The sequence below is a fragment of the Montipora capricornis genome, chromosome 3 (genome assembly GCF_036669925.1).
Source record: "Montipora capricornis isolate CH-2021 chromosome 3, ASM3666992v2, whole genome shotgun sequence".
Taxonomy (NCBI): domain Eukaryota; kingdom Metazoa; phylum Cnidaria; class Anthozoa; order Scleractinia; family Acroporidae; genus Montipora; species Montipora capricornis.
Genome location: NC_090885.1, coordinates 45,768,189 through 45,783,188, shown reverse-complemented (window position 1 = coordinate 45,783,188; position 15,000 = coordinate 45,768,189). Strand labels below are relative to the sequence as shown.

Sequence of the window (15,000 nt, the reverse complement as noted above, 5' to 3'; positions counted from 1 at the left end):
ACGCAGGACACGCGAAGCAGAAGCGCAGAAAATTCGACAACAGGAGATAGCGCAATTCGAAAGGGAGATCGCGATTCTGGGAGCAGACAAAAAAGCCGCGATGGCGAACGCTAAACTTAAAGTTTTCGAGGAGGCTCTTCTAGAAGAAGAACTTAAAAAGATTTCAAATTACCAGAGTTAGAAGTTCCAAAAATCAAAGCAGAGGAGAGGACTACCCAGTGGGTACATTCCAACCCCCTAACCACAGGAAAAGTATCACGTTCCGAGCGAAATCACGAGCCGTTAAGCACGCCAAAACAAATAATGCTCCCATTGCGCCCCACCCCCGAAGAAAGAAAATCAGAGAAAACAGATCTCCTCCCTGAACTTCGCGTCCAAAACCCAGATCTGCCTCGGCAGCAACCCACAGATGAGGATTGTGTAGTGCCACAAAATACCATTTTCAATCGGCAACCACTTATATCCTCGACCCCTTTGAAAGATATCACCGGAAGTCAGCTGATAGATTCGCTTACAGTCGCAAATCAACAGATAGTTGCCGGCCTAGCGAGACAAAATCTCCCAAAATGCCAGCCTGACATATTCTCTGGGGAGCCTACCCTCTTCCATCCCTGGAAAGGCGCATTCAAAGCTATGCTGTTAGACGCTGATGTATCCCCAACTCAGGAGATAAACTATTTAAGAAGCTTTACTAGCGAAAGGCCACAACGCCTAGTTGATAACTACCGGAAGCGGCAAATGCGCGACCCCGTTGCGTTACTAAAGGAGTTGTGGGACGAACTAGAAAGGCGTTTCGGGAGCGTCGCCGTAATTAGTAATACATTGTTGGAGCGATTACGAGACGCGGCGACCTTTGGTGAGCGAGAACACGATAATCTGCAGCTGTTCGCAGATCTTTGCGCGGATATCGAAAGTCAAGTGACTTATCTTCCCGGACTTGCGTGCCTCAACTATCCTAACGCCATGCAACCAATAACCGAGAGGTTGCCACGGTTTATCCGCGCCAAATGGGAGAAAGAAATAGCTTGTTACTCGAACAGCAACGGCGGAGCGTATCCCCCCTTCTCCAGATTTTCTAAAATAGTCCAGGAGCAATCAAAGATAAAGAACGATCCAAACGTTCTGGCCGGTCAAGCAGCCAGCCCCACCCAGGTTTCAACACCTAAACCACGCAAAGAAAAGAAAACTCTTAAAACAGAGACTCGGCCCGCAGCTGGAAAGGACGGCGCCGGAGAGGATAGGAGGGAGGCCCCTGAAAAAAGAGAAAATAAGACTAAACATTGCCCGTATCACGAAAGGGACGGACACGATCTGCAGGAGTGTAAAGCGTTCACAGCGAAACCCCTGGAAGAACGTACGGAGTGGATTAAAGACGCCCACCTATGCTTCCGCTGTTTCAGCCCTTACCACGTCGCGAGCCGGTGTAACACCCCAGTACAGTGCGCTATCTGCGGAGACAAGCGTCACAGCGCCGTACTGCATAAGGAGAAGCGGCAAGCTTCTAAACTGGAGAATGAAGCAGTCAACCCGAAATGTACCGTACTCTGTGGACCTACAGGAGGCGTGTCCTGCAGCAAAACTCTGCTCGTGGACGTCTATAGCCGGCGTAACCCACACCTCGCTAAGCGCGTCTATGCTATCGTTGATGAGCAGAGCAACAGTTCCCTCGTCACTAGTGAACTAGCCGACGACCTTGGAGCGGACGGACCCTTAGAAAAATACTTCTTGTCCACGTGCAGCGGTGAGAAAGAGGAGAAGTATGGTCGAAGGGTGGCAGGCATTACAGTACGTTCACTTAGCGGAGCAGAGTTCGCCGCGCCGACCCTCACCGAGTGCGATACCATCCCACAAGACAAGAGCGAAATCCCCACCCCAGACATGGCGAGGAGTTTCCCACACCTAAAGGCCATAGCGCACGAGATACCTCCCATAAACGAGACAGCTAAGATTCACCTCCTACTTGGCCGAGACGCACCAGAGCTTTTAAAAGTCAGGGAGTTCAGAAATGGCCCGAAAGGAGCCCCCTGGGCCCAGCGACTGGCCCTCGGCTGGACCATCAGTGGTCAGATGTGCCTTGACTTCGCCAGTGGTCCCGCACACGTCCTCACTCGCCTCACCAGCCTGTCCACTGTTACGGAGAAAGAACCTAACACCGGAAGCAGAATTTACGAGCTAGTACCTTGCCCCAACCAGATCAAGGTTACAGACCCCATCTTGGAGCGTGCCACTGACGACATATTTAGGAAGACACGAGATGATAACGAGCCTGGTCTCTCCCGCGAGGACCGCAAGTTTCTAGAGATACTGGATAGGGGTATACACAAGAACGCAAAGGGAAACTGGGAGATGCCCCTACCGTTCCGTAACGAGCGCCAGACTATGCCAAACAATCGAGATCAAGCAATGCAGCGCCTACAAGGGCTTCTCAAGACATTTGCCAGGAAACCCGAAATGAAAGCGGACTATCTGGAGTTTATGGGAAAAATAATCGACAAAGGCCACGCCTCAGCTATCCCAAGTAAAGAAGTCCCGTCTCCTCCCGGCCGTTCCTGGTACTTACCGCATTTTGCGACTTATCACAATACAAAGCGCACCATTCGCGTCGTATTCGATTCCAGTTGCGAGTTTGGTGGAATTTCATTGAACAAAGTGCTTTTATCGGGCCCTGACCTGATGAACAACCTTATTGGAGTCCTCATGCGCTTTCGCAAGGAGAATATAGCAGTGATGTGCGACGTCGAGCAAATGTTTCATTCATTCTACGTTGACCCACCACATAGAGACTTCCTTCGTTTCCTATGGTTCGAGAGTAACGATCCGTCAAAGCCCATCATAGAATATCGGATGAATGTACACCTATTTGGCAATGGACCTAGTCCCGCAGTCGCTACCTACGGCCTACGCAGAACAGCCATTGACGGCGAGGAGGAGTACGGCGAGGAGGCCAAAGAGTTCATTTGCCGTAACTTTTAAGTCGATGATGGTTTGACCTCGCTCTCATCTATTCAAGGAGCGACAGACCTGGTTAAGAGTGCACAAGCGACCCTAGCCACAGCTAACCTTCGACTTCACAAAGTGGTTTCTAACTCTGTGGAAGTCATGAAAGCCTTCCCGGCCGAAGACCGAGCAAAGGACGTGCGTGACCTGGATTTACGCCACGACAGCTTGCCAGCTCAACGCTCACTCGGGGTATTCTGGGACCTGGAGACAGACGCCTTCACCTTTAAGGTATCCTTGCCGGAAAAGCCATTCACAAGGAGAGGAGTATTGTCCATCGTCAACTCTGTGTACGACCCGCTTGGCTTCGCAGTACCTGTTATGCTCGAAGGGAGAAAAATACTGCAGCAGCTTGTCTATATGGGAAAACGGACAAAGGAGAACAATACCCCCCTGGCCTGGGACGACCCTCTGCCTACCACAATGATGAATCGGTGGACGCGTTGGAGAGACTCTCTCGTAGAGTTGCAGAACCTTTCCGTGCCTCGCTGTTACCGCCCTAAAGATTTCGGCAGCGTGACAAGAGCAGAGCTACACGCCTTTTCCGACGCAAGCCAGGACGCTATTGGAGCCGCAGTCTACCTTCGCCAGTTCAATGAAGCAAACGAAGTGACTACAGCTCTCGTCTACGGCCAAGCAAGAGTCGCCCCGTTAAATCCGACGAGTATACCGCGTCTAGAACTGTGCGGAGCGGTCTTAGCTGTTCAAGCAGCCCAGAGAGTTGTAAAAGAAATCGATCTGAAGATTTCTGATGTGATATACTACACCGATTCGAAAGTGGTACTCGGCTACGTTACCAACGAGAGTCGACGGTTCTATGTGTACGTAGCCAACCGAGTCGAGCTGATTAGGAGCATGTCTACCCCGGAACAGTGGAGATATGTGGAGACCGATTTGAACCCGGCAGACCTAGCAACGCGCGGAGTTCCCTCAAGCGAGCTAATGGAGACGAACTGGCTGGTAGGCCCGGAATTCCTACGCAAACCGGAGAGAACCCTCCCAACCGATGAAACGTTCGCGCTCGGCGCAAGCGATCCTGAAGTGCGAAAAGCAGTGTTCAGCGCCAGTGTAAATACGCACGAGGAGGAAGAGCCAGGCCTTGGAGCAGGGAGGTTCAAGAAATTCTCTTCATTAAAATCTCTGCAGCGGGCAGTTGCTAACCTAATTGTCATTGTCACAGAATTCAAACACCGGAGAGACGTTAAAGCAGAAAGTGTTAACCTCAGGAGCGAAGCGCGTAATACACAATGCAAACTCAGACCCGCGACAGTGGAGGAATGGGATCAAGCCCTGCGCGTCATAATCAGCTGCACGCAGAGAGAAGCGTTCAGCGGGTTGTTAAGCGACACCAAAAGAGAACCTGACCTACCGAGAGAGATCCAAAGTAGCGCCAAGAAGGCTCTCAAAGGCTCGCAGCTGTACCGTCTCGATCCCTTTCTAGACAGCCACGGGATCCTCCGCGTCGGAGGCAGATTAAGGAGAGCTCGGATGGAGTATAATGAGAAGCACCCGATCATACTACCGAAGCGTCACTATGTCTCACAGCTAATAGCTAAACACTATCATCATGAAGTACACCACCAAGGCAGACAGATTACCGGAGGTGCAATTAGACAAGCAGGATTCTGGCTTATTGGAGGCCATGACGTAGTGACGAAGGTCATCGGAGCCTGCGTCCTTTGTAAGAAGCTGAGAGGACCACACCTAGAACAGCGTATGGCCGACCTCCCGCTAGATAGAACTGAAGTCTGTCCTCCCTTTACCAACGTAGGGTTTGATGTCTTTGGTCCCTGGGCGGTGCAAACGCGTAAGACTAGAAGAGGAGGAGTAAACGCCAAGCGTTGGGGCCTAGTGTTCACGTGCCTGAGCAGCAGAGCCATCCACATCGAAATCTTAGAAGCTATGGACTCCAGTGCCTTTATCTGTGCATTGAGGAGGTTCTTCGCACTACGAGGCCACGCTAAACTCCTCAGGTGCGACCGGGGTACAAATTTCGTTGGAGCTAAGACGGAGCTTGACGCAGCGGCATCCGAGTTAGATGAGAAGAAAGTGGAGAAGTTCGTAACGGAGTGCGGTTGCAAGTGGGAGTTTAACCCTCCCCATGCATCACATTTTGGCGGTGTGTGGGAGAGGCAGATTAATACAATTCGACGTGTATTGGATGCTATGTTCGCTGAGTTAGGTCAGAGCCAGCTTACACACGAATTGCTGGTGACTCTGATGGCTGAAGTTGTAGCCATTGTGAACGCCAGGCCGATAGCAGCACTGCCGTCCGACACAGATGACCCGCAGCCTCTGTCCCCTGCGATGTTACTCACTATGAAGACACGTCCACCCGGACCCCCTCCAGGTCAGTTCGTGCGGACGGATATCTACGCGCGCCGTCGATGGAGACGAGTCCAGTTCCTTGCGGAACAATTTTGGACCAGGTGGAGGAGAGAGTACTTGCAGAAGCTACAGCCGCGACAGAAGTGGGTGGAGACGCGGCGAGACCTCTGTGTAGGAGATATCGTTCTCGTGCGAGACGAATCACAACACCGTAACGATTGGCCACTGGGACGAGTGTTGGAAGTCCTGAGGAGCGATGACGGCAGAGTGAGGAAAGTCAAAGTAAACGTTGTCAGAGCCGGAGAAAGGAAAACGTACCTTAGACCGATTAAGGAGCTGGTTCTACTCCTGACCGACACAGCTGATCCAGACTAGCAGTAAACGCCATGACAATATGAGTAGCAAGGATAAGAATCCTTGGGCGAGGAGTGTGATGAACAATGAACATTGAATCGAAGAGAACTTGATTACGTAATTAAGCTTTTGTTCTGACTTGGATAAGATACGTTTCTGTTCTGTTTCATTTATCGAGTTTTACGCCCCTGTCTTCATGTACAATTGTTCACAGTTTGAATCAATTATATAACTAGCCATTCCCGTGTTTTTTAACCGTTTTTACAACTGTACACGTGAATTGTACCCTTATCAGAGAACGCCCCTTAAGTTTTTGTGGAGTTGGAGTTAGGAGATCTTCGGAGCAACACTGGAGGTTTCAGAGCAGTTTTATCTTTTTCGGAGTTACGTAACGTTGGAGTTTCTTTAGCCCTTTAAACAGGATCAGACGTAAGTTTCGGCCTATTATATGTAGCTTTCGTTTTGCTTTCAATTTGTTTCTTTTGTAATTAGTCTTAGCCCCTTTTTTTGATCTCGTGCATTGTAATTTCCCCTTTTAGTTTTCACCGCATGTGTACAATAATTCAGACGAGTTGGTGTTCAAATTAAACGCTGTTGAGTCAACTTGTGCTGTTGAGTTCTATACTGTGGTTGACACTTCCCGATCTCCAGTGCACAACATCCCGTGTCCGCTGCACTGGGTACGCGACATTGGTAGTGTGGAACAAAAGACTGGATAAAGTCACTGAGAAATCCAGACAATGCTGTTGAGTTTTAAGCAGTTTCTTTAGTACTCTTCACATTGTCAAACTTTTCAGTTTCTTCTTAGAACTGAATACCAGTCCTTAACCTTTTTTCAGTTATGAACTTTTTGGACCAGCACAGAGCTTTAAGATGCCACTTTTTTAAATGTTGTACTTATAAAAAAAAATGGGGACAACATATTCAAGCAAAAACATCACAAATGCATGTTGTTTGCACCTGCACGCAAACTTTGCGAATGCTTTTGATCTGATGAGTTGCCAACCCAGTAATGCTTCAGATACATGTAGTGATGCCGAAACCCAGAACACCTTCAAACACATTCAATGACAAGTTGTCAGAGAAAAAATTAAAATTAAAAACAAACATCTTCTTGAGCATTGGGACCCACATGGAATAGCCCTTGCATATGTGTATTATACTGATGACTGGATTCCATCTACTTAATATACAATCATCTTTTTAGGATAATACCACCTACGCCAGTCGGCAGATAATGCTAGAGTGAACTTCTTGCTATACAGCTGAAAATATTAATTTTGTGGAATGCCCCTTTTAGGGATGTTTCCTAGTTGTCTATGCGCTAAAGATTTTGTTCAAACCCATCAAGTACAATGTAGCATGCATGTGTGAAATGTCTCAAGTTTAGATCAGTTTTGCAATATGCACTGTGTTGTCTGAACTGATCCTTGTAAAATTTTTGTAGTTTCTTGTCAATTGTTAAATATGGAAAAAAGGATTTACTTTCTGAAAGAAAAATAACATTAATGACGTTTCTTGATTAGGTTAGGATCTGATGAATTTTTATTTTAAAAGGCAAGCAAATCAAGGGGCAAATTAATTTTCTCTGAGCTGTTTAATGTCAGTAAGTGGACTTTCCAGGATGAAGCACTTTTTTGCCTGCTCTCTGTGTATCATACAGTGTATAATCTTTTCACCGATTTATCTCAGTTTCTGTTGGGGCTGGCTTTCATCGCTCTTCTATAAATTTAACAAAAAATGCTGTGTAAAGAGCGAAAGATGTATTTTGCTTTCATGATAATTATAAATTCGTATTAAAATTTGGAGAATTTTTGCCTGACTTCTTGCATCTTTGCATACTCCATTTTAATATCGCTTTCAGCATGCTTGCCAAAATATCTTTTGTAAGCGTGTCACCATTCACCACCCGGTCTATAATTCACCAGTTGTCTTCCTTTATTGTTCAGAGTATTATAGAGAGTATCTGGAACGTCATAAGGTTTTTCAATGTCTCTTTACCGACACAGACAAAGAGGCATTGTCCTGTATCGCAACCACTCGACGAACTAGTCTCCACCGATAAGTTCGAAGCTCTCACCAATTCCACCGGCCGAACATCGCCAAAACAGGGTTTAAGGGAATTTCTGGTCCTCCCAGAAAGCCAACAACTTGCAAAAACCGTTCGAGAAACTTGCGACAAAAGCCAACACTGTCAAAAAAGTAAGCATTGCAGCGCTCGTTAACTCCATTCACCGTATAGTCACACGAAAGGTGCATTTACCGCGCGAAAACAATTTTTACACAATTTGTACACCCCTTCAATTTTTGAAAAAACATCAAAACTCGTCAAAAATTGTGACAAAATCCTTATCTTTCAAACAGCGACCTTATTTTTTTGATTTAATCAACGGCTGTCATTTTCCGGCGAACAGATAGTCTTTTTGAATGAGCGCGCCCTTGAGCCTGCGTTTCGTGCCGCGGATCAGTGACTTGCGCAGTCGTTTTTCAGCTCTGCCCAGCTGACCTCGATAAGGTCTAACTTGAGCCCGCTATATGGTCACGTGATACTGGTCAGCGGATACCTTGTTTTGATAGGTGTCAATTGACCATAACATTGATGTCCAATATCAAAGATGTATGCTGCAACCTAGTTACAGTGTCAAATGGAGTATTGCCTCCTGGATGAGCTCCAAACTTGAGCCCGTGATATGGTTACTTGTGGTCACATTGGCATTCATTGGCATACATGAATGGGCGGGAAATGGGCGAACGGACGTATGTACGGACGGAAAATGACGTCATGGCTATAAAACCAAATTTTCTCCCATCGATGGGTTACCAGTATTTTCTTAGCTATGGTGCTTCGCGCCATTGTGGGTATCGTCGATCATTGTCACAGCCCCATGCGGCACAGTGATCGCCTCCCCCCATTCCGTACGACTTCGCCAAGCGCAAGCTTTGCTGCAAAACATGTAAGTTTGCGAGAAGTTGCCCCCTCAGGGACCTGGTAGTGAGTATGCACTTCCCATACTCCTCTGCGCACGAAATATAAGCAAAATAGCGTATTGGGGGGGACTATGGATAGTAAAGAGACTGAAATTGTGGCTTTAGGCACACAGGCGGCCCAGATTCGGAAGGTAAACAACTATAAGGATTTGTATGGGAATCTTGATAACAGACTGAAAAAGATATTTACCCGCAAAAGTTCTCAATAAAAAAGCCGTACTTTATTGTCATGGTGAATTTCTTGCTTTTTGTGTGGTTTTTTGCCTGAATGAATGCGATTTAAGCGACTTCTCAAATTCCCGAGTCGTCACTCTTCCCTAAATAAAGGAAAGGCTGGCAACTCATTTCTAACTTACCTCAGATCTCGCCGAAAAAATTCATACTTCTCCGGCATCAGTCACGCTCAAACTCCGGCGATGGCTACACGGATAAATTTACTTTCCCTTGACCAAGTTTCAAGGTACAGCGAGTATCCATTGCTAAGAAACTGCGAAAAATATTCAAATTTTCAAACTCCTTCGAGGCTCGCTAACAACCAATTTTGACACGGCTGGTCAACGGTTCACTGAGCCTCCATACGGTGAGCGCAAACCTACGCAAGTGTAGCCGTAGTTGGGCAGAGCAAAACAAATCCCAGACTCGTCCCCAAATACCTGCCAGGTATTAATGGTATTAATGATGTTAATTCATCTAATGCGTCCGGTTTGAGGTTACTGCACAAACTGACTGCTGACCACATTTTCCTCAATCCTTACTTAAGGATGAGAGTATACTTAGCTGCGCAAGTGTTCACAGAACAAGGTAAACCAGGTACACAGGAGACAGTTAAATTTGTGAAGCAAATGAAGGACTTTTTTGATTGCTTAAATGCTAACAGAATCAACACACGGTTTGAGTTTAAAAGTGTGTACCGCACCCAATTAGATGGGAGGTTACATTGGTTGGAAAATGATTTTTTAAAATATTTTCAGGACTGGAAACATTGGGCCACGGGGCAGGAAGATGTCCCATTAGCAGAACGTAAGCAGTATTTTATTAGTGATCAAACCTGGGAGGGCTTGCAAATTTGTGTCAAATATTTTGTGGAAGTTGTCAGGTTTTCTCTTGATATTCCAGGGGTCAATTTTGTTGTTGCCACAAAGTTCAATCAAGATGTACTTGAAAAATTTTTTGGAAAACTTAGACAAAAGAGGGGAGCTTATGGAGCATTCACCTGCAAAGAATTTTTTCACAGCTATTGTAGTTCTGTTTTCAGTCAATCACATGCAATTAAGACTGTACGGCGCATTAAGCGTGGTGGGGGTGCCTTGGAAGATCTTGATGTAGATTTGCCATTGCCAAAACGAAGAAAAGAGAGGTGAGTCTTTTCACTGAGTTTGTCCCGTGACGCTCTTTTGATTTTGTCGCACACTTCTTTGCAATGTATTTCTGACAGTAAGTAGACAACACAAGGTCTTCATATTATTTGTATTGATGAGCAAAAAAAGCATTTATGACCAGTATGAAACAATTTGAATGATCATGATCATTGAATGATGTCTATTATTTACTTAAGCATTGTCACTCTTTCATTGCTGTACACACTGTACTGTAGACTATAGGTACAATACTGGTGATATATTTCATTGGTAACTACCTGTAAATAGTGCAACTTGAGCTAGGGGTGTTCAATAAAATGTTTCCTCATGGAAAGCTTGTGGTCTTTACTTGTTTGGTGTTTAGTCAGTATATTCAAAACTTCATCGTATTTTATAGGACGGGAGTTTTTTCTAAAGTATGCATACATAGATGTCTCCATATCTTAAAATCAGGTGTTACAAGATTGTGTTTTCTAAGAGCTTGTTTAAAATACACCCAGATAAATTGGACACTCTGGTATCTTCCTTTTTAGGAATTTCAAAAAACATTCAAAGAAAGCACCATGGAGTTTGATGATTATACGATAAAAAACTCAAATCAAATCTAAATTTGTTTGGCTTAAAGACCCAGTTTTGGCCAGGATGCATTGTATACTGTACAGCATTGGAAAACAACAGAAACCTCACATCATGTACTCCAAAACAAAAACAGGTGCACAAAGCGCATGATGGTCAATACTGGGTCTTCAAAGTGGATGCAAGTGTTTCTTCAGGAAATATATAATAAGAAGCAACAGTTTTGCATCTAATTTGTGTGTGAGTTAGTTAGTTTGTTTTCATTCCCAAGTGCATTCTTACAGTAAAATGAAACACCAAAACCAACAACTAAATATGAAATTGCACCTTTCCTTCGACAAACGTGGAAGTGATGGAAAGTGCGGAATGATTTCCGTACAGGTCCCTACTTCATTATGCATGCAGAATAAATTAATTATTCATTCGCGCTATTGTTTTGTAGAACAATACGTATACCCAAGAGAACCGAATATATACATGGGTAATTTGTACTTACGGGATGAATAAAAACGGATCTCATTTTTTCTCTCCCTCCCTCTCTCTCTTCTTCATCGCCCACACTGTTACTCGTTTTTTTCCCCTTTCTACCCTTCGTCTTGTTTTTATTTCCAGATCCCGCTCGGCTTTTTCTGCCATTTTATCCCACGATATGTCACTCGCAGCTTGCCTTGAACTCCGACCCACTGTAAACCTCTGGATTACTTGTCCCTGTTCTTTACCACTGAGCTAACGTGTCAAGTTGCTAATTCACACCTTGAAAATGATATTTGTTTTGAATTCTGGCTGACTATTTACATAACAATGATACGTAATTATATACACGTGCCGCGCCGAGCACCTACAATCGAACTTACACTTGTAGGTTACCGTTAAGAGATCCCTGTTTTACTACTCTTGAAACAACCCATCCCTTTAATAATGCTAACCGTAACCCTAATTACGACTAAAGGCACTGCTTAGGCTTTTCCTTCATGCCCCGTGCGTGCAGCACACTTATAAGTTCACTGCGTGGAAGAGTATACCACCATTAAAGTCTGATTGGTGCATCTTTCATGGGAAACTTTCATGCACGAGTTCATTGCAATTAAAATCGTTTCATGTTTCCCTTCTTTTGAAGCAAACTTGTGTCTTCGCAAAAATCAAGATGGCTACCGAAGTAAAAGCGTCACAGCAATGGGAGATTTGATCATTTGGAAATTGTCCCTGCTTTATTGCCTTTCTAGCCTGTGTACAGACCGCCCCTCCCCTCAACAAAAAATCGGAGAGGAACGGTCTGTGATTTACCGTTGATAATCGTGTTCCATACCACGTGATTTTTCCTGGAATGTGTGGAAAATGATTTGATTGGTTATTACCCATCGATCATTACATCATTGAAACAACGACTTTTGATTGACTCCGTGAGAACCACCGTGAGAGAAAATTCGTGTGTACTTCGAGCACGGTACAAAATACGAATAAAAATCTTTTTGATTGTCAAAGAGGTTTTTCTTTTAAAGTACGAGCGGAATTGTTATCTATGGAGTGTAAAGTGGAAATCGATTCGACGTACATTTGTAGGAATTGTCAGCGCAAAAGAAACGAAAGCGCTCTTCACGAGGTGAAAGATAGTCCACTCGAAAACGTCTCCCGCTATTCCTTACCAGTCAATGTAATCCCAACCAGTCTAGCCATTCTCAAGTACAATCTACAAAGCGTGATGCCATGGAAGATTTGAGAATGTACACACCGAGGAAAATAACAGCTCATCGGCAACGACCTGTGCTGTTTTGAAGATCAGAGCCGTACCTGGTTGGAAGACTTGCAAATACATCCTCTCCTTTAAAGAGTGCTTCTATGCTATAAAGCCAAGGTATCTTAAAACTATCGGAGACGCTCTTCAATGCACGTTTGAAATCTACCATTGACCACCATTTTGAGAATTTAGCTCCAAACGAAATATGAGCCACGCAAATTTTGGTCAGCGTAGATTACTAAATAATGTATGCAAAATTATTCCGGAACACGATTACTAACGGTAAATCACAGACCGTTCCTCTCCGATTTTTTTTTTGAGGGGAGGGGCGGTCTGTACACAGGCTATTGCCTTTCCAGAGTTGTGCATAGAGTGGTGCAAAGAAAACAATTTACTTTCGTCTTCCGTGTCCAAAACCTGTGTGAAAACGCAGTCAGTTGGCAAAGACAAAGTGCCGCATTGGGAGATGGATCTGTTCCGCGATGCTCAAGAAAAAATTGCAATGGATAGCCTTCAATCCGCCAGAACACATATTCATTTTCTGACTGTAAACTTTCCTTGAAAAAATATTAGCCCTAGCTACCCGTGGCCGGAAAGTTTACAACTGCCTACAAGACAAGGGCTAACATCATCTCACCGCAGTTAACCATCGCCTAAACTTCGTCGACCCACAGCAGGGCATTGAAAAGACATGATGGGGAGTGAAACGAAGTATGCCTCGTACGGGAACATCCATGGATCTCTACCAAAGTTATTTACTTGGAAGTATCATTGAGCATATTGCCGATCTCTACAAAGAGCGATAAATCGCAAAATCCCACTAAATGCACCGTTCGTGATCCTGAATACAGGAAAGGAAGAAAATATACACTTTGCAGTGTCTTGGCGAATTTTTAAGCAGACAGGAAGAACAATTTCACGATAAAAAGAGCAGGTAGCCATTAAATTTCTTATGACAGTACTTTTATTTGGTTTGTTTGTTGTTTGCAAATCTGAACCCTATTACAACGATTACTTGAAACACCACTTCTTGCGCTTATTCTAAAACTGAAAAATGGGTAAAATTGGAGGAAAAGTGCCGAAATTGCAGGAAAGACTGTTCGATTTTCCGTATTTCAGACAGAAGTTCGACCGGCTTTTTTAAGTCCATATAGACTTAGTAAAAAAACCTCTAAAAAGAAAGAACAAAGCGCCACAGTCCCAAAGGACGTCTATTGTTATCGCTATTGTTTTCTTGAAACAAAGGAGTGTATGCATAATGAAGTAGGGACCTGTGCGGAAATCTTCCAAGGAAACTTCTAAGTAACAAAAGAAATTATACGTTATATGATCCACTTGGGTTAGCCCGCCTCTGGTCAAAGACAGTGTCATTAAATTGGGGTACGACATAGCAGATGCTTGTGATTTAACGCCTGGTAACTTCTGATTTAATGCGGTGACTATTCTCGAGAACCTTTCACTGCTATAATGTTGGAGACGATCTCTCGTTTTTCTGCAGGCATACCCAGAAATGTAGGCTACTATGTCCTTCTGAAGTGGAGTAAGGAATGGTTTGCTTGAAGTCTCTCCGTCATGTTCATGGCGTGGACTACAGATTCATGTCGGAAAGAGGAGATGTTCCCAAAGATCTGACCTATCATCAGCTGCAGTAAAAGACTGTCAGAAGAATTTAGGCATGCAATACAGCACAGTTCAGACCACTTTGATGTCAGTTCTGGCGCTTGTCGAAATTCATTTAGATGTTGAGCAATATGTTGTTGTTTGCGTGACGAGCTGAGAAGATAATCCCGAGCGAACACTATCGTCCAAATGTTAATGGTCACACCAACGTAGCGAAAAAATGACATGACCTGCTCGTCTTCTTTCTCCAATCCTGTTTTAAGTTTGCCAGCTTGTTGCTGTGCATGTGTGAACCGGGAGCCTCGTATTTTGGCCGTTTCACTGCTTGTGGCAGATATCTTGTTGAGAAATGTTATTAAACTCGGTACGCACTTAGATGTTAAGAAATCATCAAAACCAAGGGAAGAAAGCACTTTTCTGGTTTTCTTCTGGTGTTCAGACAATTTGACTTTGCATTTTTTGGTAGGTTCCTTGCCCCTGCATGAGTTTTCATGTTTTTGCAACCACGCTTTCTGATGATACCGCTTTTTACACTTGCTGCACTTAAACGTACTGCCATCATCTTCTTTCTCGCTTTCATCTTCGTCTTCACTGTCTTCTGCCTCAAACGTGTTCACCGCCCTCACGTTGTCTTCTAACAGTTCAGCCAAATCATTGTCGTCTTTATCTTCATCCCACTCCTCAAAAAAGTCCTCAATATCCATAGTTTGGGAGGTTTCGTCGCTGCTTTGCGTGTAAACAAAGTTCACTTGCAAAACTAAAATTTACCTTGCGACAGTGACGTCACGAATTTTCATCATGTTGGAACCGCTGACGCGAGCTAGTTTCCAATCCAGTCTCTTTACTATCCATGGGGGACAAGTAAACTAGAGAGAACTAGAGATGCAACACGAGTGTGATTCACCTCCATCATTTGTTAATTTAAACGATCTAGCATGTAGAGGGGTAAGCGCTATTGTGTTTTGAGAATTGAATAGGTTTAATAACCAAAACCTTTGTTTATTTACAGTCAAAGCAACTCAAGCGAGGATACCTATAAAGTTC

The 15,000-nt window shown here is 44.5% G+C and overlaps 3 protein-coding genes and 1 long non-coding RNA gene across 4 annotated transcripts in view; all 4 read left to right on the top strand.

Annotated features, from left to right (window-relative positions):
* LOC138041413 (uncharacterized) overlaps positions 1 to 87 on the top strand; it is a 2,917-nt gene extending 2,830 nt beyond the window's left edge. The window contains exon 3 of the long non-coding RNA XR_011130816.1: positions 1 to 87. This exon is cut by the window's left edge and continues 777 nt beyond it. This is a non-coding gene — a long non-coding RNA (uncharacterized lncRNA).
* A 1,696-nt stretch (positions 88 to 1,783) lies between these two features.
* LOC138041412 (uncharacterized) lies at positions 1,784 to 2,973 on the top strand. The gene has a single exon (XM_068887177.1). The coding sequence runs from the start codon at positions 1,879 to 1,881 to the stop codon at positions 2,971 to 2,973; it is 1,095 nt and encodes a 364-aa protein (XP_068743278.1). The 5' UTR covers positions 1,784 to 1,878.
* LOC138041411 (uncharacterized) lies at positions 2,348 to 6,343 on the top strand. The gene is made up of 2 exons (XM_068887175.1): positions 2,348 to 6,108; positions 6,219 to 6,343. The coding sequence occupies exon 1, from the start codon at positions 3,100 to 3,102 to the stop codon at positions 5,698 to 5,700; it is 2,601 nt and encodes an 866-aa protein (XP_068743276.1). The 5' UTR covers positions 2,348 to 3,099; the 3' UTR covers positions 5,701 to 6,108; positions 6,219 to 6,343.
* Positions 6,344 to 14,785: 8,442 nt separating this feature from the next.
* The window catches only part of LOC138043272 (allantoicase-like), a 74,412-nt gene continuing 74,197 nt past the window's right edge, over positions 14,786 to 15,000 (top strand). Inside the window, exon 1 of the mRNA XM_068889465.1 lies at positions 14,786 to 14,901. Coding sequence (XP_068745566.1) covers positions 14,839 to 14,901 — 63 coding nt within the window. The 5' untranslated portion in view covers positions 14,786 to 14,838. The remainder of the gene's footprint in view (positions 14,902 to 15,000) is intronic.